Below are 24,152 nucleotides of genomic sequence, written 5' to 3'. Positions count from 1 at the left end.
AGGGACCTGAACAGTTTTCCCAGGCAACCATGGTATAAATGAGATCACATTGTGGATTTTTCTGAATCTTTTTTTCCGTGTAGTGATGGAAAGTAAATCTGAGCTATGCATGTTATGTTAAAGTACATATTTGTGAATATATGATTTGTGAATTCACATATAAATACAAATTTAAAGTTTTGAAAAATGCAGTTAATAAATAGAGTGACAACATGTAGTAGTAGAAAGAGCATTAGCCCTGGCTTTAGAATATTCGTGTAGATGTCCTGGCACTGCCACTTTGTTGCCGTGTGACCAAAGGCAAATTATTTAATCTTTTTGATCCCCTTTTTACTTAATGGAAAAGTGGGGATATTAATTCCTTGCTCTTTATTATATATTGTTGTTGAGACAATAAAAGGCAAAGTGATGGATGCAAAGCTATTGCTGTGGTAAAGCTCTTAAGATTATTATGGCATTTATTACTAACAAACTAAGGCGTTATTAATTCTTGTCCTCAATCTTTTTGTTCCAGTTGAGCATCATTTGGCATCAAACGTTCAGCGGAACCGTTTGGTCCAGCATGATCTCCAGGTGGCTAAGCAGCTCCAAGAGGAAGATCTGAAAGCGCAGGCCCAGCTCCAGAAGCGCTACAAAGACCTGTGAGGATTTGGGAGGTGGGAGGGGTAGTGTCAAGACTGGTTTTCTCTGTGGAGCTAGCAAACAGGGCAGGGGAAAAGGAGCCTACTTCTGTTCCTCTGATTCCTTTTACTGTTAGATTACAGTCTTACAGTGGATATCTAACAGTTTTTTTGATTTGAAAATATTTTGTTGTTGTTGGAACACTTGACCAGGTTTAAGGACATGTGGATGATGGTGTAAATTCTAACATTTTTTTAGCTGTATGACTTTGGGCCAGTTAGTTAACTTCTCTGAATTTATTTTCCAATTTATTTTCCTTCCCCATAACGTGGGGAAAATAATCTCTGTCCCCTCTGTCGCGTAGTTTCTATGGGGAGTCCAGTGAAATAGTGGACATCAAAGAACTTTGTGGGTTGTGTTGGTTCCTTTACTGTGTTCTAGCTGTGTTTGCTGCTCTTACTTTCCTTGCTTTTCAGTACATGACAGAATGTTCTAAAAAGCTCTGAAGTGTAGACTCAGTTATCTTCATAACTTCAGTGTCTGACAAAAGTTCTCTCTAGTAGCCTCCTTTAACAGACAGATAAACGGAAGTGATTATTTCTCAGGTTTCTTTTGGCACGGTGACTTTTATACTGTTTCAGTGTTATAAAGCTCCCAGGATACATTTCTTGTTTGAGAGTGGCTCTTACATCCTAAATCTTTAATGTGGGTAGATTCAATCACAGATACTGTATTGAGGAGGAAGGGGTAAAGGAAAAATGGAAGGAACCCCTTAATTTAGTTTAGTGTCATATTCAGGTAAAAAGGGAAAGCCAGTCATTTTTGCTAACTTATAGGAAGGGTTTGCCCTTCTGTTTATTATTTGTAGAGAGGACTTTATTAATCATTTTGTTAAGCTTCCTTGCTTTGTAAATAAACACTTTTATTGATTCATGCTAAATCTGGCACCATGAAAGGAGACCAGAGATATGAATAAGACAGCTGTTACCTTTAAGGGCCTCAGGAAAACACCTTGAGCATTATATATCTAGAGATACATGCATGAGTCAGAGATAATTGAAATGTAAATTTCATGCCTATTTAGAGAGAAGAGACTGGGAAAAGCTTCACAAGACAGATGATATGTTTAATCTGAAACTTGAAGGTTAATTAGAAGTTTATAGTGATGGGGAAATCCATTCTAGCCAGAAGGAGCAGCATGCATAAGGGCAGGAGGTAAAAGGACTTGGAATCTCATGTTAACTGCAAGAAGTTCAGTATTGCTGGAGTGGAGAGTGTATTTACGGGCAGAAGTAGGAAGTGAGGCCAGAAAAGTAGTCAAAAGCTGGATCATAAAGGTCACGATAAGTTATGTTAAAGATTTCAGGTTTTGTAGAGTTTAAATTATAAGGAATGGAGAACCATTGAAGTAGTTTTAGATTTCCATTTTGGGATCTTATTCTGGAGAGTAGGTGGGTAAAGGCTTGGAGTGGGCAAGATTTGAAGACAGCTATTGTGAGCAATGGTAAAATTAAGAGATGATGAGGCTTGAATGAAGACTGGTGGTAGTGGTGGTAGTGAAGGTCATGGTAATAGAGATAAAAGAGGAAGAGAGATATTTGAGATGTTACGAGGCTCAGTGTCACAGGTTAAGGTGAGAGCCAAAGCTAGAATGTCCTAGAGTTCTAAATTCATTGCCCTTTACGTTATTCACTATTCTCTGTTAGAAAGGCCAGTTCTGAGGTTGATGCAGATGTTTAAAATCCTGAATTAGGTTAATAACAGTATAATGAGCTTATTCAGAAATTATTAAGACAAATCACTCAAATATAAATCAGCAGTAGAGAGTAATATTTTATATGTCCTAAATGAGAGAAGAAGCAGGTATTATATTTCTGCCTGAGACTTCAAGGTTTTAGAATTGTTCCTGGATGAAATAAGTAAGCTGGAAGGGAAGACTTTCAGTTCACTCCCTGCAATTTGGAGAGCTGGACATCTCAGGAAGGATGAAATGCTGCCGTTCTCATTGAACTGGAACCATTTATTCAGTCTGGATACCGGGGCTACTGTCCCAGGTCAGGATTGTTGCTTGCTTACTGCTGCTTTCTCCGTTGCGCTTTCCCAGGAGTCTGTATAATTAGCTGACTGAACCAGAGCTGGTACTTCTTGGAAATACGGTTTGAAGTCATTAAGCTCAGATGAAACTTCACTTACTTATTTTCTGTACCAGAAGGTACATCTTCTGTGTCACTTGTGACCTTTAACACTTCATTTGGGTTTGCCTTCTCTGCGATGCTTCTCCTTTCTTCCCACTTACTGTCACATCCAATGTAGTTATTAGTCACTTAATTCTATACAGATTTTACATTAATTTGGGAGTTTCGGGTAGATGCTTGAATGAAGAGAGAGAGAGGCCTTTGAAAACTAAGTCCATGATTTTGTGTATGATTCTTAATTATTATAATGAGTGAATAAAGAGAAATACAGGAATTGCTCTGAGTAGATTTTCATTTATTTTCATTTCTTTGGTTTGGATAGATAAGAATAGTATGATATTAGACTTATAATGTGAAGTTACTAAGTGTAAACTTTTATAGCTTATAAAATGGCATGACAGAATGATTTGTGGTTATTAGTGGTAGAGGCAGGACCGAGAACAGGCCCCAGTGGGGTGAAGTGATATGGTGGTATAGAAGAGTCATGGAGTTTTCCATTGTTGGGTGTGATGATGAGATTCCAGTTCTACCACATATTTTTGTTGTGATCTTGAGAAAATGATTTAACTTCCCTGGGCCTTAGTTTTCTCATCTGTAAATGTGACTGTGTGAGCCTCTTTGCATCTTTATCTTGAAGATAAAGTGAGAAAAATAATGTACTTCTCATATAGTGAGTATTCAATAAATTGTATTTATTATTTTTAGGAAATACATTATTTTTTATTTTCCTTATTCATGTTTTCACCTTTGCTTTTTAGTGAACAACAAGACTGTGAAATTGCTCAGGAAATTCAGGAGAAGCTGGCTATTGAGGCAGAGAGACGACGCATTCAGGAGAAGAAGGATGAGGTATAACTTAGTTACTGCCCCTCTCCCTCATGGAGAAAGGGGTGCTCAGCTTTAGAGCAAAAACTTTCTGTAGTCACGGGCTCAATGAAGGTTGCTGAATGGGAAGCAGAATGCCTCTTATTTGGGCTGCATTTTCCTCTGTGGACCATGGTTTATACCCTCTTGACTATGTAAGTGGTAAAAGTCTTGAGAGATAATGGATAATTTCACATGTGATGTGAGTTAATTTCCTATGACTGCTGTTACAGATTACTCCTGCAAACTTGGCTTAACAGAAATTTACTGTCTTAGAGTTCTGGAGGCTAGAAGTCTAAAATCTGAAGTGTTGGCAGGGTCACGCTACCTCTTGGGAAGGATTCTTCCTTGCCTTTTCCTAGCTCTTGACTCCTGGCAATCTTTGGCATTCCTTGGCTTGTATCTGCATCACTTTAGTCTCTGCCTTTATTGTCACATGACTTTCTTCTCTGTCTGTATCTTTGTGTCTTCCTGTCTTCCTAGAAGGACATCAGTCATTGGATTGAGGACCCACCCTAATTCAGTATGACATCAGCTAAACTAATTACATCTGCAAAGACCGTTTCCAAATAAGGTCACATTTTGAGGTTTGGGTAGAAATGAATTTGGAGTGGGCACACTGTTCAGCTTACTACAAGGCGTCTGCCCCTGGGTTGTTTTTGCAGCATTAGAGAGAGCCGACTTTTGAGTGGAGCCTGCGCAGGATGCAGGGAGTAGTCCTTGGGAGAGGCCAGGAGCAGGCATTGCTCTCATTCTTTCTCTTTTTCTTAAAGGTTTCACTTTCCTGTGATCCATTGGTTAAAAAGACTGATCAGTTTGATTCTTTATATATATTTAAGTCCTATTGTTTAAAGGCTGAAAATGACTAAAATTACTAATAGTGTTTGGTTTGTGAGAAGACTTGAATTTACTATTAGCTATTATTTCCATTTGTGTTATATTTTCAGCACTTCTTTTTTTTTTTTTTTTTGAGATAGCGTTTTGCTCTATCACCCACGGTGGAGTGCAGTGGTGTGATCTTACTGCAGTCTCCGCCTCCCAGGCTTAAGTGGTCCTCTCGCCTCTTGAGTAGCTGGGACTGCAGGCACACGCCCCCACACTTGGCTAATATTTTTAAATTATTTTTTTGTAGAGACGAGGTCTCACTGTATTGCCCAGGCTGGTTTCAAACTCCTAAGCTCACGCTATCTTCCTGCCTCAGCCTCCCAAAGCACTGGAATTCCTGGCATGAGCCACTGTGCCCAGCTTAGTTTCAGCACTTCTTATGGACAATTTATTTCATTTTACATCATTCCTATGCTACCTGCTTTCACACCTGTTATGCCGTACTTGGTCACTGTCTTGATTTATAATAAAGAAGAAAATGAGTTATTATTTTTAATAGTTGGATGACAATATAGTTTGTTATGCACCCAGAAACACTTTTGAGGGTTATAAGCATGGTGTTAGTAATTACATAAACTGAAACTGTACTGCGCAAACTGGCATTTATGATCATCCTGTTAAATAGATATGATCAGGGTCATCAGTAAACAGCCCACATACACTGCTACTCCTACTGAGCCAGTCCTGTTCCTGGGGTACTTCTTGTTCAATGCCAGATGAATGTGAGACACCTGGTACGAGTGTAGTGAGTTGTTTCTTAAAGAAACAAATCATGATCGCATGATAATCAGAACTGCAAGTAAAAATTAGGGATTATTCCTGATACTTCCTGTAATACACAGGAGGCTCTTTCTTAGTATTCAATGTGTTGCCTCTTTATAGTAAAGACTTTGCTTTGGGGATGACACTGGGAACTAAAAGAAGTGATTATATTTTGTAGACAGGAACGCTTCTATTTAAAAAATACCAGAGTAATGAAGTTGGCTTCTTATAAATGCTACTGCTGTCCTGTGGGTTTTTTTTTTCTCCATTTAGGGAAAAACAGGATAGAAAGAGAAAATAAAACACTTTATTTAAATTATGTAGAATCTAAACAGTAATCACAGTAAGTAGTCTCTTGGTAATACTATATAAAGTAAGCAGTTCAGTGATTAACTCCAGTTTCAAGATGTAGAAATTAAGTATTAAAGAAGTAAGTGACTGATTCCAGGTTATAAAATGCCAGAGAAATGTCTGTACAATTCAGGTCTCCTGACTGCTTCTGACTTAGACGTACTGTGGCATACATGAAACATGTGGACTTTGGAGTTACACTCACCTAGGTTTGGATTTTAGCTCATTAACTGTTTAGCTGTGTGATTTTCAGCATCGCACCTAACCACGCAGAACCTCAGGTTCCGAAATGGGTTGACTCACGGTAGTTGTGCATACCCTAAAGGGCTGTCGTGAGGTAAATGAGTTGAGGCACTTCGAGCACCTGGTGCATGTTAAATTTATAATTGCCCTTTCCTTGATTCTGTTAGAGAGAGATGTGCTGCATAGGGCGGAATTCAGCAGGCTTCAGTGTGTTTCAGTATAGTGTGCTTTGAGAGGTCCTCAAGCATTCACACACTTGTCTTTACAGGTCTCCCACTAGCTTGCCCTCAGAAGAGTGGAAAAGTTAAATGAGAAATCCGGTTGTGTAGGTGTGTTGACTGGACAAGCCTATATAAACTTCATTCAGACTTTTTGACTTTTTAACTCATAGCTCAGATGAGAAGATGGCTACTGTGCCGAGGTGGTCTTTTATCATAGAAAATTGTGACTCTCAGCTGACTAGTATGTTGTCAATATTAAATGAAGAAAATTTGCATGAGTTAAGTTTGTCATTGTGAGATATATGAAAATGCTTGTTCATTTTAGTCTGTTGGTAACAGGGTGCCTGAAAGGGAGAGGAAACTAATACTGAGACAGTAGTGCTAATTCTTCTGGCCAATTTTTGAAAAAGAATTGCTTGTTACTCATGAACTCTCTTAGTTCCTTTTTTTCTTTTTTTTTTTTTTTTTAAGACGGAGTCTTGCTCTGTCTCCAGCCTGGAGTACAGTGGTGCAATCTCCGCTCACTGCAACCTCTGCCTCCCGGGTTCAAGCGATTCCTGTGCCTCAGCCTCCCAAGTAGCTGGGACTACAGGCGCCCGCCACCATGTCTGGCTAATGTTTTGTATTTCAGTAGAGATGGGGTTTCATCATGTTGGCCAGGATGGTCTCGATCTCCTGACCTTGTAATTCACCCACCTCAGCCTCCCAAAGTGCTGGGATTACAGGTACAAGCCACTGCACCCGGCCTCCTTTTTTTTTTCTTCCCGTTTCCCCTCAATGCTCTTCTGCTTCCCCGTAGAGTCTACTTGGTTAATAAGGATTTATTCAGCAGCAGGGCTGTGGAAAATCTCTCTCTGGGTTTCCACCCAAATCTCTTTTAGAGATTTTTGGGGTCAGTTTTCCTGGGTAGTTAACACCCCATGAAATACCAGATGTAGAGACTGAGAACCTTTTTCTCTTGGAACAGAGATTTTTATTTTTATTTTTATTTTTATTTTTTAATTTTTTCTGAACAACATTGTGTGTAAGAGGTAGTGGAGTTATACAACCTTGCATGTGTAAATTAGCATTTCTAGCTTTGTCATAGTATAATTTTATTGTGTTTGTTAACAAAGCACAGATGTAAGGAAAGTGGCATTTCCATGCAGGAGACTGATGTGGAAAAGTTAAAAAAAAAATTTTTTTTTTTTTTGGTCTTTCCTCACCTTCCTCACCTTCCCTCCCCTCCCCTCACCTTCCCTTCCCTCCCCTCACCTTCCCTCCCCTCGTTCCTCCTCTTCTTCACTTTCTTGCTCTCTCACTCTGTCTTGCTCTTCTGTCTCTGTTTATTTATTTTTAGCTCTTTTACATAGTTTCTCGAGTATAGTAGTTCTCTCTAGGCTTCCTATTGGAAGGAGCTTGTTGACTTTGGGTATACTGGATGCTATGAATTAGTGGTTAATAAAAATGGGTTAAGGTTAATCAGTTAATTTAACTTAGTTATTCTTAAATAAAACTCTAAAAGTGTGTGTGTACCTATGTGCATGACTAGATGTGTGTGTGTGTGCGCGCATTTAAACTTAGGTTTAAAATATATGTGAATTTGCAGCTATTTTAGGGAAAAAACTTTTTTTTCCCTTAAATAAATATTAGCATGGCCAAACATGTCATGAAAAGTTTGTGGCACTAGTTTAACTATTTGAAGCCCTTTATAAAAGCATCAGCTGCTCAGGGTAAGCCTAGTAACCAATTCACATTAAAAAATGAATCTAGTATGAACCGTGGTACTTACACATAGCACTCTTAGATTAGAATTTCATGTTCCAAAAGAATATTTACACATTATTTGGTAATATTTAGAGGCTAGATCAAACAATACCGTTTAGCTATTAAAATTTTTCCTATGTTGTAAGTATTGTAAAAATAAATTTATATATATATATGACTAGAAAGGGAGATGGGAGAGAGCCGGGAGGCTTCTTGTTGAGGTCTTCCTCTCCTTATTATACTGATGTTTTTACATCCATAGAATTGATATTTTCCTGTTTTATCGAACAACCCCTTTGGATTTATACCTGCCTTGACATCCCTACCGAGTTAGATGTTAATTGCTAGTTAATAAGTTTAGCAATTAAATGGAATGATTTTCTTTTTTTTCTTTCTGACAGTCATTTGATAGTCACATTTTTAAATCACCTTAGATTGTTTTTAAATTCCAGATTTCCTCTTTTTGAAATGCACTGCCATTGGAGGATAGAGGTGAAACGTTGAGAAGTAACCCTCTATCCCTTATATATGTATATGATATAATCCTCTATCCCTTATGTGTTTATATGATATAACCCTCTATCCCTTATATATTTATATGGTATAACCTTCTATCCGTTATATATTTATATAACTCTCTATCCCTTATATATTTATATGATATAACTCTCTATCCCTTATATATGTATATGATATAACTCTATCCCTTATATATTTATATGATATAACCCTCTATCCCTTATATATGTATATGATAAACCCTCTATCTGTTATATATTTATATTATAACTCTCTATCCCTTATATATTTATATGATATAAATTGTATACAAGTTGAGCATCCAAAAATCCAAAATCTAAAATGTTCCAATGAACATTTTCTTTGAACATCATGTCTGTGCTTCAGAAAGTTTCAGATTTTGGAGCATTTCAGATTTTGGATTTTTGGATTAGGGATGCTCAACTTGTAAATGACAAAAATACCCCAAGGAACTCAACACCGTGTTTCAGTTACTTGTCATCTACTTGGGAAAGATGTGTGGGGATCCTCTGGGTACCACTGCACCTTGTTTATATTAATGCTTCTCTTAAAGCCATGTTTTCACGTCTTACATTATGCTAATTGTTTTACCGCAAGATAAGAACTTTAAGAATATTTACCATATATACCAATCCCCTAGTGCTCATAGCACTATTCTTTAAAGCTAAAGAGTTTGGCACAGGGCACATGTCTGGTCTACTGAAGGGAATCACTACATCTGTGTTTTCTTTTCTCTTTTTTTTTTTTTTTTTTTTTTGAGACGGAGTCTCACGCTGTTGCCCAGGCTGGAGTGCAGTGGCGCGATCTCGGCTCACTGCAAGCTCCGCCTCCTGGGTTTACGCCATTCTCCTGCCTCAGCCTCCTGAGTAGCTGGGACTACAGGCGCCCGCCACCGCGCCCGGCTAATTTTTTGTATTTTTAGTAGAGACGGGGTTTCACCGTGGTCTCGATCTCCTGACCTTGTGATCCGCCCGCCTCGGCCTCCCAAAGTGCTGGGATTACAGGCTTGAGCCACCGCGCCCGGCCTACATCTGTGTTTTCATTAAAATTACCTTTCTCTAGTATTCTAGAGATCCTTAACTGTTTCCTTTCTTATGGTTATAGTTTCAAATTTTCCAGAGTTAGCTGAGCTTGGGTAACAGAAGGGAGAGGTGAGATACAATGGTAAACTCCCATTTCAATTAATGTGTTTACTAGGAAGTCTTCTATTGAACAGGGTTATTTTTACATATCAGCCCAGAAGTCTATCTCATTAATTAAAATATAACTAAAAATGACTTTAAAAGAGCCTAAGAGTTCATTTAGATTTGTTTTCCCAAGTTATGTAGAACATTAATTATCTGAATTTTTAAAAAATGTGAACAGAAGCTTCTGTCATACATTTGGAAAATTACAGGTTACTGGAAGATAACAGGTGTTTTTTTTTTTCTTTTAAAGTTTTAAAATTTGCTAATATGCATCTTGAAGAGTTAGATATGCTGCATGATTTCTATTGAAAGTTGTGGTTTTTTTTTTTTGGATAAAGTTTTGAGACCAGTGTTCTCAGGAACAGTCTTGGAAAGTGCTCTTCTAGACTTACCATTAACAGGAAGGAAGCTGAGGACCAAGGAGATTGTTTACATCAAAGGTGACTAAGCTGGTTAGCTACATCCAAGTACTGTGACTGATAATTGCCATCTTCAGCTTGTTGCAGGGGGATTTACTTTATATTGAAATTATCTAACAAAACTCATTGCATAGTAATGTTGGAAAGCAGGGAGGAGAGCGGACTTGTGCTAAACCTCAGCTATAGTATAGTGGCAGTTTTCCATTGAATTTTTGTCCTTTCTTTCCTCAAGCCTAGCAGACCTTTTCTTTCAGAAAAGAGCTGAGAGCTTAAAAGAGCAAAAGAGTTTGGGTGCTAAGGTGCATGACATATTATGATTATTATTTTTTTGACTTGATTAAAAGCACTTTCTTTGACTAACTAATGCATTATAAAGAAGGGGCATAATTCTTTTTTTCTCTCCTGGTTCTTTACACTGAGAGAGTGGCATATTACTATGCTTCCATTAGGACTAAATTCAGTAGCGGGAGGGCAGTTATAAGCAATTATATGAATAGAACTCTGAATTTCTGAGACTTTGATAGAAAAACTATCCCCTAAATCTGAATGTTAAAATGAATCTCTTCTCTTACAGCTCAAGTTAGACATGATTTTAAGAGACACTGGGAGATAAATAGTCACTACTAATATCAATTTTGGGGGGAACTTCAATTCTTTATCTGTACAATGGAAAGTTTGAACTATTCAATCTTAAAGCCAAATGTCTTTGACTCCTTAATTTATCATTTTAATAAAGCTGTGTCTACTAGGTCCGTGGAGCGTAGTTTATAATTTTTGCTGGAAGTTGGACCTGGTAATTTTCCTTTATGTTTTCCTCAGTTATAGTGGGGGAAATATTTGTTTACTGTAAAGCAAAACACTTAGGAAAATATAGTTCTGGTTGCTTAGTAAACATACAGCTCAAGGAAATGTTTACATTTCTTTCTACTTCTGTAGTAAACATTATAGAAATTTGGAAAATTCTTCTGTAACAAATAATAGTTTTTTGGAGAACAGGGTATCTGTCCCTCTCCTCTCTTCCTGATTGATACATTACTTTGTAAGATATTAAAGCTAAAGAATCTGGCACAGGGATTGGCACCTGGTAGACATAGTTGTTAAAATGATACATTAGGGAGTCAAAGATATTTGGCTTTTTTTAAGATTGAATAGTTCAGACTTTTCGTTGTACAGATAAAGAATTGAAGTTCCCCTCAAATTCATATTAGTAGTGACTATTTCTTTCCCAGTGTCTCTTTAGGCCATGTCTAACTTGAACTGGAAAAGAGATTAATTTTAACTTCCAGATTTAGGAGATAGTTTTTCCATCAGTCTTAGAAATTCAGAGTTCTATTCATGAAAAGTATACTTGTGTTAAGTAGGATTATGTTATCTTTCACCTCTCACTCTGAGTTGCAACATTTTGTGAGTGCCCACTTAAGTGTCTGACACTGTTGCATGGGCGTTTACATAGATTACTTATCAAAAAGTATGTATATATGTGTCAGTTACAAGTGTTTTAATGGTACATTTTAAGTTTGTATTTGGCATAAAGTCAGATTTGTAAGGCTATTTGGATGAATAGTTAAAAAAAACAGCTGAGGATATGGATAAATATTGCTAACTACCTAGATTGAGCATCCAGCTTGTTTCTGCATAGATGTGAAAAAAATTAATTCACTTAAATTTTTTTTAAACTGTATATTGCCATCTTAATGTATTTTTCATTTGCACCTATTCATGAAATTTGAAGAATAGTAATTCTTGCTTTAAATGAACGTTAACGTTAACATTTAGTACTTCTTGTTTCCTTATTGATAAATATAAAGAAGTAAGTACCTCAAACTACCAATGATTGTTATTACCATTTGTACCAGTGAGTATCGTTCCCATATTTGTATGAGCCTTTAAGAATCTGATGATAGCTATAGACTTCTCTCCTTAAAAGTGTGCATGAGCTTATAAGTTTATAGGCTATTTTATGGGGCTTTCACAGAAGTAATCTTCAGATTCAGAACATTGTCACACTGCAGCTCAAAACCTTCAGTAATCCTTCATCCCCTATGTTACAGACACCAGACTTCTTAAGATTGTCTAAAAGGAATTCCTGTGATCCAGCCTTGGATTGTTTTTCTAGCCTCAGCTTTTTCTGCAGCACTCCGTATCTCATGTTCTAATTGAACTATTGGCTGTTCCTTAGATAGGTGCCCATTAAAATGTTCACAGCTTTGCTGACGTTTCCTGTTTCGACTTTGCTTGTTGGAATTCAGTTCTCTGTTCAAAGCTGAACACAATGCAGAATCTTGTACTGATTCCTTTAAGCAAAAATCGTATTCCCTCTTTTGTACTCCCATGGACTTTTTTTTGAGGCATTTACAATTTAATTTTATTGTAGTTATTTATTTATTTAAAAGTTTCTATGAAACTTTTGTTTTCATAAAAGGATAATGATCTTTTATGGAACATTTCGGAATGTTATTCATCATTCTGTGCCTCACAGTGCCTCTCAATAACTGCTAAAAATTTGCCTGGGGATGAACAGGTGGGAGACAGAAGGAAGATTGTTTTCTCTTTTTCAGTTAAGACAGTGGTATTCTAATGCAAAGTGAAATCAAAATCCCCATAAGAGTTCTTTTCAATAGTTTTTAAATTAAATTATAATTATAAAGTTTTGTAGATTACTACATCCTGCCCCATCTAGACTTACTGAATCATCAGCTTGAAAAAAGGACCCACAAATATGTGTTTTTAAAATTCTGTTGCGTAACTTGCTTTAGGAAGTACTGAGTTTTGAATGTCTTTATATTGTGTTAGATTTAAATTTCAATTAAAAAAAGCCTGTCTCACTTATCTAGATCATGTGCTACTCCTGTTGAGCAATCATCTGGCGTTTGAAGATGTGAAATTAATGCCAGAAAGTCTAGAGAGCCATGGACAGAGCACATACAAACTTGGCAGTGGAATGTCACGCCCCACTGTATGGAGTTTGTTTGTTCTTTGGTAATGCATGTTTCCATTCTATCTTGTCTTTGCAGGACATAGCTCGCCTTTTGCAAGAGAAGGAGTTACAGGAAGAAAAAAAGAGAAAGAAACACTTTCCAGAGTTCCCAGCAACCCGTGCTTATACAGATAGTTACTATTATGAAGATGGAGGTAACAATTCCTGCATCATGATCTATTCTATCCTTAGACTCGACCATCAAACACTCCTTTAATTTTGTTCATGAAGTGACCTTAGGGATCTGGGAATGTTTCTCTTATCCCCCGGCACTGGGTACATTTAGATACGTGGCAGAATTCTATTTGAATCTAATAAATTCATGTTTTGTTTTGCTTTGTTTTGTTTTGTTTTTGTTTTGTTTTTGAGATGGAGTCTTGCTCTCTCACCCAGGCTGGAGTGCAGTGGTGCTATCTCAGCTCACTGCAACCTCCGCCTCCAAGGCTCAAGCAGTTCTGCTCCCTCAGCCTTCCAAGTAGCTAGAATTACAGGCATGTACTTCCACGCCTGGCTAATTTTTGTATTTTTAGTAGAGACGAGGTTTCACCATGTTGGCCAGGCTGGCCTTGAACTCCTGACCTCAAGTAATCCGCCCGCATCAGCTTCCCAAAGTGCTGGGATTACAGATGTGAACCACTGTGCCTGGCCTTATCTGTTCTTTAGTTGGACAACCAGAGCCACTTTCATGACTGCTCAAATTTGAATATGATTTTGTAAGAATTGGCATGCATTCTTTTAAACTTCAGCAACTTGGAATGCTTTATTATAATCTAAGCACATAAATGGGGTGTGGAAAATGGTGGATGAGTCTCTGGACTTAACCTTTCTCAAGAAGTCTGGGCGGTACTGTTTGAAGCAGGAAAGTGGCATGAAGAAAGAAGGTATACCATGCATCAGTTACTGGGTAACAAAGCTTTGTTCTGTGCTTTCTTGTCTTTTAAACCTAGGCCAATGGTTTAGCCTGCTGATGACAAACAATATTAAATTTTAAGATTTCCGTGTTCATTGTTTTTCTTTTAATCCTTTCTTTGCTATTTGATTACCGTATAGTATGATTTCTGAGGGAGTGATTCCCACAGTTTCGCCTCTCTGGTGCCTGCTTTGCAGTGTGGTGGTGGTGATGGTGTGGTGGTGGCAGTTGTGGTGGTGATTATTTATCTTAAAAATGTGTTGGGAAATGAGTATTTGCAAGTATTGTGAGTCCTTTTCAAAGACCTGTCAAAGCAAAGACGTTCCTATAGTTTCAAGTGTCAGTATTTAATGAAATTCAGCTTGAGGACCAATACTTAGGATCACAAGTGAACAAAACCTAAAGGCAACTTTTAGAGAGGAAGGAATTTAAGGTCAGTGATCCTAAAGGGCCTTGCAAACCAGTCATCAACTGCTTTTCTGTAATTCCATTATGAAAGGTAAGTATGTGTTTCTCTGATGAGTAGAATGAAAGCAATGTATATGTAGGTGATGGGATTATTATAGTTTGAGTGTAATTTTGCCCAGTACCATTTTTTGCTCTAAATTTACCATAATCAGTAGAGCTCAGCCTTTTTAGTCAGCAGGCTGATTCTCAATTTATTGCTTGATGTGTTCTTCCTCTGTATGTAAAACACTCATCTCTTTTTTGATAGCCATTTTCTTTTTGCTGGTTTTTCTGATGAATCTATATGTTATGTCATTTAAAAAGAAAACTTACTGCAACATTTTGCTGTACTAAAGATCAGAAAGTAAAGTGTTACTCTTCACCTTCAACTTAAATCTTAGAAATGTGGTCCGGTGTTTTTCTCTTTTTTAAAAATTCTGCTTTGGAGGTGTATTCACTGTAAACATTATTATTTTAAACTGTTCAGTCTACAAAAGCATAAGGATGACAAGGAATTAAATAAAGTATTAATTTTAGGATTCCCCTCTTAAAGCCTTATACTGACTTGAATTGAGATCAAACCTGTCTTTTTGATCAGAGTACTGTCATCCCGATTTGTTTCTTTAGGGCAGGATACTATGTTAAGAGTTCATTGGTTTTTCAGGGACACATAAAAGCTTTTAAAAGTATTCTATATTTATTTTCATTACTCTGATAAATTTGTAGAGAGTAGCATATATGCTTGTTTCTTTGGGGAGAGACAGACTTTGGGGGACTATTGAGGCACAGGAAGTGGTGACCTCCTGAACATGTGCGTGTAAATACTCAAATTTCTCTTGCCTCAGCTGTGGTGTTGGGAGATTATATATTGTTGAACATAGAGTCCTTATGAATATACCCTTGTGTTAGACCAAGTTCAGTTCCACAGAAACCATATTACAATTCAGCTCTTATTTACAAAACAATCCTTCAGTTCTTTGCAGTGGTCCTTTTCCAACACATCTGGGATATTCTTTCATTATACTTCTCTGTGTGTCTTTGTATATCTGTTTGATTTTTTGCCTCACTTGCATAGTAATCACAGTATATCATTACAGAAATGGTCGATTTTTCAACTTTTATTTAACTCGAACTTTAATACATTATCTGTTAGAATGATTATTTATAGATTTTCTACAAATTTAAAATTGTATTAAACATTTGTCAAATTTATATCAACTCTTAAATGACATATATTATTTATTAGTGAATCCATGTTTTTCTTTCAAAGCCTCTTACTGAAGTCATATTAGTGATTTTTTTTTTTTTTTTTAAAGTCATGGTCTTTGGAGTCATAAGACTGTGGTTCAAGTCCTATCCCCTCCTTAGAACAATATTAATTTTAATGAAGTTATGTACTAAATAAAATGGAGATTATAAAAGTAAATCCTTCATTTGCATGTTAAGAAGATCAAATAATGCAATTTTGGTAAAGTACTTATCGTTTATACATATATCAGTGTTATATGTGTATAATGTAACATTTTGTATATCTCTCTTGTTTTGAAAGCCAAACATGGAGGCACACATATAAAATGCAGATCTGTATGTGTATAAATATATTGTGTGTGTGTGTATATATGTATTATGTATATGCCAATACATAATACCTATATATGTTTTGGCAGTGAAGGAGTAAGTTATATTTGCCAAATAACTTGGTCTCAAGAAACAAGTCTCAGTCCTCAACTGTATGAGGTTTTAAAGCATTCAGATAGATTCCTCACCTCATCTTTTTCTTTCCAAGATTTAAAGCTGTCACAACAAATTTATTATTAGAGAATAAATTTTTTCCAGTCAGCTCTGTAAAAATGTAGTAACAGCTCTGTAATAATTCTGCAACTTATTTCCTAAAAGTAAAACTATGAATATCAATTAACTATTTAGAAGGAATTAAAAATCATAACATCACAAATTCATGTCAAAACCCATTTCTTTTTGTTTCTTTTGAGCTGGAAGGTAGGCTTCACTTGTGCAACTCGTGAGTGAGCCCATTTTTATTAGCACTGTAAACCATTGTTCCCTGGATGTGGTCATTAAGTAGCTGGTCTGTATTATATAACTTTACAGCAGTAGTCACTTGATTCTCATGTTGTCATGATAGACTTAAAATAATAGTTTATTTAAAAGAGCAGGTAATTTTTTTTTATCACTGGGTAATTCTTCTGTTTTGCTTTTGATTTTATGTAAAATATAAACCATAAATGATGAAGATAAATACTTGTACAGACTGTTTAGAAAACAGATTTTAATTTAGTATTGTCTTTGGAAGCAAGCTTTCTTTTCTTCTGGAAAGCTCAAGAGGAAACAGTTTGAGGTTTTTAATGGAAACTTACATCATTGGTACATTTAGCACATATCTCTTTCTTGCTGTATTCCTTTAACAGATTAATATCAAATGAAACAGTTTAAAGGAAAACATATAGTTTTTTACTTTCTTTATATCTCATCAACTTACGGCAGCTCTTTGATGCAGTTCAGCGAGTGGTTAATGCCATCACGAAATCTTAGCTATCACAGCAATTTTCCATGGAATTGGGATTTTTTTTTATTTCTAAAACGTAGTAAAAGTTTTAGAAAATGTTAAATCAGTATATTCTTGTAAAGTGTATATGAATTTGCTGCCTTTGTTTTCACATTATACTTGTGCCTAAAAACGACCTGAAAAAGCACTATATTTGTGCTGTTTTTGAAGTTTATGTTAAATTTGGGGACATATACTTAGCATATATTGTATTTTTATACAAATAATACAGTTTTTTGAAATGTATTTAGGAAGCAACTCCTTTTTATATATTCCATCAAAGCAACCCTTTGAATTTTTTTCCTTTGCCAAGTTTCAACTAAGATTGATAACAGTTATCTGAAGATAACAGGGTCACGTACTCACTTAAAATTCTCATCTACTTGACCCTCTTTTACGTGGAACTGTAATAGAGGGCTATTTTCTGAAGTGATTGGGTATGTTTGCTTTGGCCACATAAAGTGGACAGATGGAGGAATATAAAAATCTGTGGATCATTCCTCTGAACTCAAGAGAAACTAGCAATATTCTGATACAGTTTATTGACATTTCCAGTAAGAATATTTGAAAGCCTCTGTCTGAAATTACAAAGCTTAATTTGTTTGTTTTACAAGATTTCTCAACCTCTTTTTACTCTATATTAGTTTCAAATTGGTTTATAAATAGAACTTAATGTTTAATGGCTATAATTTTGTTATTGGCAAATATTAAAGTGTTGTTAGCTCTACCTAATCATGATCAGGCTCTTCTTTCACATTTGTTTCACTTAATCTTAGTTTCTTACCATTTTGACTGTATACCCAGAATTCTTTAGGTATGCATGAACTGTTTCAGTAATGCTCATTCCCTCTTCTCAATTTGTTAAGTTGGAAAAGCAGTTTTCTCCATTTTTAAAGTACCTTAAACTGGGGCCCAGACTCTCCCCTGTGTAATGAGTTCATACTCTCATTAAATTAATCTGCATTTTTATTTTTCACATCCCTCTGCCTCCACTCAGACCAACCAGGGTCAAGGAGGGCCAGGGAATTGGGTTCTGGATTCTCAAGACCTTGTAGACTCCAAAGAGATGGAAAGACTGTGAAGCAGAAGAAAGAGAAACCAGAACATCCACTGGAGAACTTGGAAGAGCCAGAACAACATCGTTCATCAGAGAGATCCCTGTCATCCTCTAGCTCTGGCAAAGAGAGGGACAAGCCCCAAATTAACAATGAGCAGCATGAAAGGAAACGGTCCACTCAGGAGAGGCCCCGGAGACCTCTGCTTCCCACAATCAGTGGTGAAGTGTTTCTGAGCACTGAATGTGATGACTGGGAGACTAAGAATAACCATCAGACTCGAAATTGGGAAAAACAGTCTCGACACCAAGATCGACTTTCACCCAAGTCCTCACAAAAAGCAGGGCTTCACTGCAAGGAAGTTGTATATGGGAGGGACCATGGGCAAGGTGAGCACAGAAAAAGGAGACACAGGCCCAGGACTCCTCCATTCTCAGAGAGTGCAGAGAGTGAGGAGCAGCTCCACCTCCATGACCCAGGTAATAGAGGACAGTCTCGATGAAGTCCTGGTATCATGTATATAACTACAAACCAATGAATTTAATAAGTATCTTAAGCAGCCTTCCTTTCTCTCCAGTTTGTGCTCATGACTTTGAAATAAATCCTAGAGCAACATATTGTAAAAGGTATACACTTAATCTCAGATCTGTAAGAAGAAGGAACACATTTGTCACTTTTTCCTTCTGTGAGAATGCACTGATTCCTTGGAGAGTTATTCCAGGCCCAGGCTCTATTAGAGGTACCCATTCCAGATGTGGTTCTTCATTTACTGAGACTGTGTATCAGAGATTCTGGCACCAAATCAAAACTCCCGAATTTCTGGTTTTACTTCAGTGAACCCAGAAGAGCTGATGAGCCTGTCTTGATAGTGTTTGTCTAACCAAAAGGCCGATAGAGCCGGAAATACTCTTATTTTTTACGCCTCATCTTTCTCATTTGTAAAACGATGAATTGGATAGGCAGTCTTCTAAGAAAGTGTTTTTCAAATAATATGCCTCAGTTCATTTTCATCAGAATCAGCTGTCAACTAAAAATGGAAATTTCTGGGTTTCACATATATTATCATCTCTGGAGTGAGGCCTGGCAGTTTGGACATGCTTTAGACAGGGAGGTGGATTCTTAGGAACTTAAAGTTTAAAGTCACTGCATTAAGTTACTTTTTATGCTCTAACTTTCTCCAGCTCTAACTCTACAGTTGGTGTTCTAAAGTACCAATACAGGTAAGTTATTGGTACCTATGTAAGAATGAGGTAAATATTATAGATAAATCTCAAATTTCTGGCACCACTGAGGCTTAACTCTGAAGTTCATCATTGACACAGTAATGGCTCTGTTTTCTATAAACTGCTGAGGTGGTATTTTCCATGTGGCTGTAACACTAGGAATCATAGTACCAAGGAGCCAGTCGAGCCCTATCTGTGGTCAGAGAACTTGTTTCTAGGTTGTGGATTCAGGTTAAGTTGGTTTTTCCTGTCATGTTATTTCTTATTAAAGGACTTGGTTATGCAGAAAATTAAAATTTAGTTCCAGAAGCCATTCTGAGTAGCTGCCGCAAATATCCTTGTCTTCGGCTTTGTGCTTGGATTTCAGCCAAAAAGATGGCTTTGTAAACAATTCCAAACTAGATACACTTTGTTAGGGAGGCACAAAGAGCTGTGGAAAAATAGAGGAAAGTGTGATATAATCTATCTTGAGTAGGTTTATGAGGAAATTACACCATTTTCAGGCTTGGAAAGACATTTTGGGATTCCAGAGGCGTGGGGGAAGTATGGAGGAAGAATGGTGATACGCTGACCTCTACGTTTCTGCTTCTGTGAATCTGACTTTCAGGAGTGCTCTGAGGGCTAGTTAGGCTTTATGGCTTTTAGTTATGCTCCAGGATATTTTAAGTAGACTTAGGAAGCATGACACTAAACACTGACTCACAGGCTCCACTACTAGAATTGCAAATGTTTTGTTTTGTGTTTTATTTTGCCACCACCAGGGATTAAAAAACCGTGTTACTAGGCAGATATTAAAATGGCTACAACATGAGCTGCTTTATTTCTATCATTTTATATTCAGCTTGCTTTTTACATTTTACCTTTCTAGCCTCTGTAGGCATTTGATTTTGTAACTTCCTGGAAAACAGGTCAGAGGATTACATTAAAATATAATTACTAGGCAGTGGCATCTATTCTTGCTGTTGTAAAAGCACAATTCTTAAAGTTGTTAGGACAAGTCAAAGTTACATTTAACTTAATAACGAAGAAACTAGTAGGATGACAAGCAGCTGGTTCTAAGAGCATTTGCGGAGCAGCATTAATAGAATCAGTTGAAAGGGAGTGCAAAATGAAATTTTAAATTAAGTATAAACTATCTACAGGGCAATAGGTGTACCTAACCTTTCAGAGTTACTTCTCTGTTGGAGTATAAGTTCTTAACAGCTTATCATTTTCTGCAGGTTAACTTCTCAACTCATAGGGCCATAAAATATGTGCACTTTTCTGCTGTGAATTGTTAGTCAGATATACTGTGGCATTCCCTAAATGTCAGACTGGCTTATTACAAATACTCTTACATGATATCAAAAAGAATCTATCATTTTACCTTATTCCAAGCTCAGAATAAATTTATCTTGAATATCAGTACTTTAAACAATTTTATTCTGTAAATTTATTTAAGGCTGAAGTTTTGTGTTCATTTAGGGATGTTCTTGTGTTCTCCAACTGAAGGATGATGAATGGAAAAAAAACAAGGAAGTGTTAAATTAAGATATATATGGAACTTGAAAATACCACTCACCCACTTTTTTGAAAGCTAGTTTCCAGAGTCTGTTTAGGATACTGAGATGACGGAAGCTAGTCTGTTAATTTCCTTCATTAATTACATTAAAAAAAATTTAGACATCTTTGTTTTCTTTACTGACGGCCTTACACTTCTCTGTGAGTTCTTTTTCTATATCCTTACAAAAATTTTTATCACCTTGGGTCCAGAGGACGCTGCAGAGAATGGACATCCTGACAATGCAGAAATTTAGTATTCCAAGCTGTGGGGATTTTCTACTTAATGAGATTTACACATTCCAATGATACATCAAGGGTTTAAATAAACCGTTTCCCCTCTAAATATTTGCAACTGAGAGATATTACCTCAGATTCTGACTCTTACTGAGTCATAATTCTCTTTTTAACTGCCAGAGGTTATAGTGTTATCACCCTGTCAAACTGAATTAGACTATTCAATGGAATATTGCCTTTGGTAGAATTTAAAACAATGTGTCTTTAATAACATTGAAAGTGAAAAATCTTCTTGGCTAATTCTGTGGTGTACTTAAGAAGGCGTAATAGTGGAGAAAATTTGGTCTCTTGAAATTTGAGCACATCCCACTGTATTATTTCCCTGGATGACAAAAGTGAAGGAGCTAGGCATGTTCCGTCATGCTTAATTAAGCTTTGGGCTGCTTATTGAAACATCATTTTTTCTATACATTGGAACATGGTATGTATAGCAGACTATTTGTCCACTGACATTGCCCAGTACTGAGTTCCATATCTAATTTCATTTTCTCTGAAATCTGCCTTCCTAGTTATGACTAAGCTAAATAACTCAGGGAGATTTATATTCTATTTCAGATGGTCCACTCTTGGGACTATGCCACTGTTTTTTGTTGTTGTTGTTGTTGTTTTTGCTGTCCCAAACCACTCAGAAATCTACATTAAGCCCAGCCCAGCATAAGACTCAGTGGCTCTAGAGATGCTTTGAAGTGGTCTCTGCAATCAGGTTCTATTAGGTCTGAAGCTAAGAAAGCCATGTTTACTAGTCTTTGAAGGAAATACAGATGTGTATGAGTCTGTGGCTTCTGAAGCCACAGAAGCCAGGTTGAAAGTTGTACAAAGATAGGCTTCACAGAATACTTACATTCTCATCATTTGCCCAGTGTTTGCTTGTATTTTATTTTTTTTTTAATTAATAGCAAGTGAGTCAAGTGTGGTGAGGGATTTTGACAAAAAGCATTTTAATTTACAGTAATTTTAATGGATATAATACACTAAACAGGTGATGCCAATATTAATTGCTAGTAAGAATCAACTGGGGAGTTTTAAAACAAACTTACCCAAGGACAGGGCACACCCAGGGTACTTAATTTAGAATCTGTGGGGTTGGGGCAAATGTTTTTATATGTATTCAAAGCACCCTCATGTGATTTAAATATATAGCCCTGGTTGACAACCACTGGCATAAAGAGACAATCAGGAGTACATTTTCTTTGTCCTCTGAATAGTTAATTTACTGAAATGAACTGTTTCAGATGAATAATCTTGTTCACTGTGTTCAAAATTTTTATTAATTCTAAATATAATACACTCACACTGTCGAGTAAAATTTTAAGGCCAGAATTGTTTTATAGGAATAAATTGGAATAGAACTCTGATCATTGTGCTCTCAATATAGCTCTGATGTTATATTTCCCTAAGATGTCACAGTGCCATCAGTCTGATCAAAGCTGTGGGGAAGATCTAAAGTGAGTGGCTTTATTTACTCTCAGAGCAAAAGCCATGGCAGGGCCACTGCTTGTCTAACAGGTATTATCACGTGACTACCAGGTGCTGCTGTTTCTGCTCCCTCTGAAGTAGTAAGTTTGCAGACTGAGATAAATAGAAGCCTCTCCTCTCCTCCAGGCTTGACAGTGTAGCCTCTTTTAAACTCTGACTCTGTAATTTGCTTGTCTTTAAATTCTTTTTGTTTTCAATGACTTTTTTTTTTCACTTTGTGTTTTTCCGGGGCCTCACTTGCAACTTCTTAGATAATTTTCTGCTGTTGCAGAAACTGTGTGAGAGTGGACTTTTTACCAGGCAGGCTTGGTTAGATATCTTTGTTTAAATGCATGCATTGTCTACATTGCCACTTCCATTCCTAAGGCAAAAATATTTTTAATGCGCCGCACCCTGAATTCTGGAGTGGAGGTCTTATGGTCATTGTTAGCTGTTAAAGAAAATGTCCTTTATCTTAAATTCATAACTTTTCAGAAAACATCCTCAGTTGTTTTATTACATTGAGTTTTTTTTTTTTTTTTTAAGGAATTAAGCCAAGAGTGACGAAAGAAACTGTACCTGCTCCGTCACGAACGACCCACAGGGATCAGGAATGGTATGATGCTGAAATTGCCAGAAAACTACAAGAAGAAGAACTCTTGGTGAGCAAAGTTGAAGGCAAAAGTTTAGATATATTGATGGGTATTGTTTTTCTTGTGTGTGAATTTAGTCCATCTTGAAATTATATTAATAGTCCTCTATCAATTGAGAAATCTTTTTTTTTTAATGAGTGGAAAAATCAAGACAATACGAATAAAGTATCCAGTTTTGCTTAGTGAGTAAGCATTAACAATGAAGTCCATAACTCCATCTCTCCAGCTCCACGATAGTTCTCCATGAACCTGCTGTAGGATTTGATAAAATCTAGAGTTCCTACTCTGGTTGGTGAAAGCCTACCAACTGATTATCAACCTCAGGAACGTGTGTCACAATTAGTTTCATAAACCAGCTTGATTTGTACAGGATATTGAAAATGCACAACATAGACTCCAATTAAATTCTTTGTTTTTGTATTTTTGATATCATAGGCTACCCAGGTGGACATGAGAGCCGCTCAAGTAGCTCAGGATGAAGTAAGTTAATGAGTTTAGCTGATATTCTTTGGAAATATCCTAGTATATTTCTTTCTGCAACTCTGCAGTTAATGATATTCACTGTGTTTTGTTTAGGAAATCGCTCGACTTCTAATGGCTGAAGAAAAGAAAGCTTACAAAAAAGCCAAGGAGCGGGAGAAACCATCTTTGGACAAAAGAAAGCAAGACCCTGAGTGGAAGGTAGAGTGTGTTTTGTTTGTTTTCTAATTAGAAATAACATTAGAAATGAAAAGGGGACTCTGCTTTTAAGTTAAGCTCTGCAAATATAGTTAGGATATATGGATATATAAATGATCTGTATTGCATATGTGAATCTGATCTGTGAAGGTTCCATCAGCATGAAAAATCTCTGAATTTTTGAAAATATGTAAAAAATTACTGCTAAGATTGAAAACTCATTCTGTTCCCTTTAAGACTGACTGAAATGCAAGTGCTTCTGGTCATGAACAGTCTTAGTTTTCATATACAGTACTTTGATTATAGAAGAATGTAGCATTT

The 24,152-nt window shown here is 36.6% G+C and overlaps 1 protein-coding gene across 5 annotated transcripts in view; it reads left to right on the top strand.

Moving 5' to 3' along the window:
- Window positions 1–24,152, top strand: part of LOC105470854 (coiled-coil domain containing 50) — a 99,305-nt gene that overhangs the window by 59,386 nt on the left and 15,767 nt on the right. For 3 of the 5 annotated variants that reach the window (XM_071090653.1, XM_071090652.1, XM_011723119.3), the window contains exons 3-9: window positions 515–641; window positions 3,575–3,665; window positions 13,049–13,166; window positions 17,929–18,465; window positions 23,047–23,162; window positions 23,589–23,633; window positions 23,730–23,834. In XM_071090653.1, coding sequence (XP_070946754.1) covers window positions 515–641; window positions 3,575–3,665; window positions 13,049–13,166; window positions 17,929–18,465; window positions 23,047–23,162; window positions 23,589–23,633; window positions 23,730–23,834 — 1,139 coding nt within the window. The remainder of the gene's footprint in view (window positions 1–514; window positions 642–3,574; window positions 3,666–13,048; window positions 13,167–17,928; window positions 18,466–23,046; window positions 23,163–23,588; window positions 23,634–23,729; window positions 23,835–24,152) is intronic. The other 2 variants (XM_071090654.1, XM_011723121.3) reach the window with 1 other exon arrangement.

This window comes from Macaca nemestrina, chromosome 2 (genome assembly GCF_043159975.1).
Source record: "Macaca nemestrina isolate mMacNem1 chromosome 2, mMacNem.hap1, whole genome shotgun sequence".
Lineage (NCBI taxonomy): Eukaryota > Metazoa > Chordata > Mammalia > Primates > Cercopithecidae > Macaca > Macaca nemestrina.
This window is presented reverse-complemented; position numbering and strand designations above follow the sequence as displayed.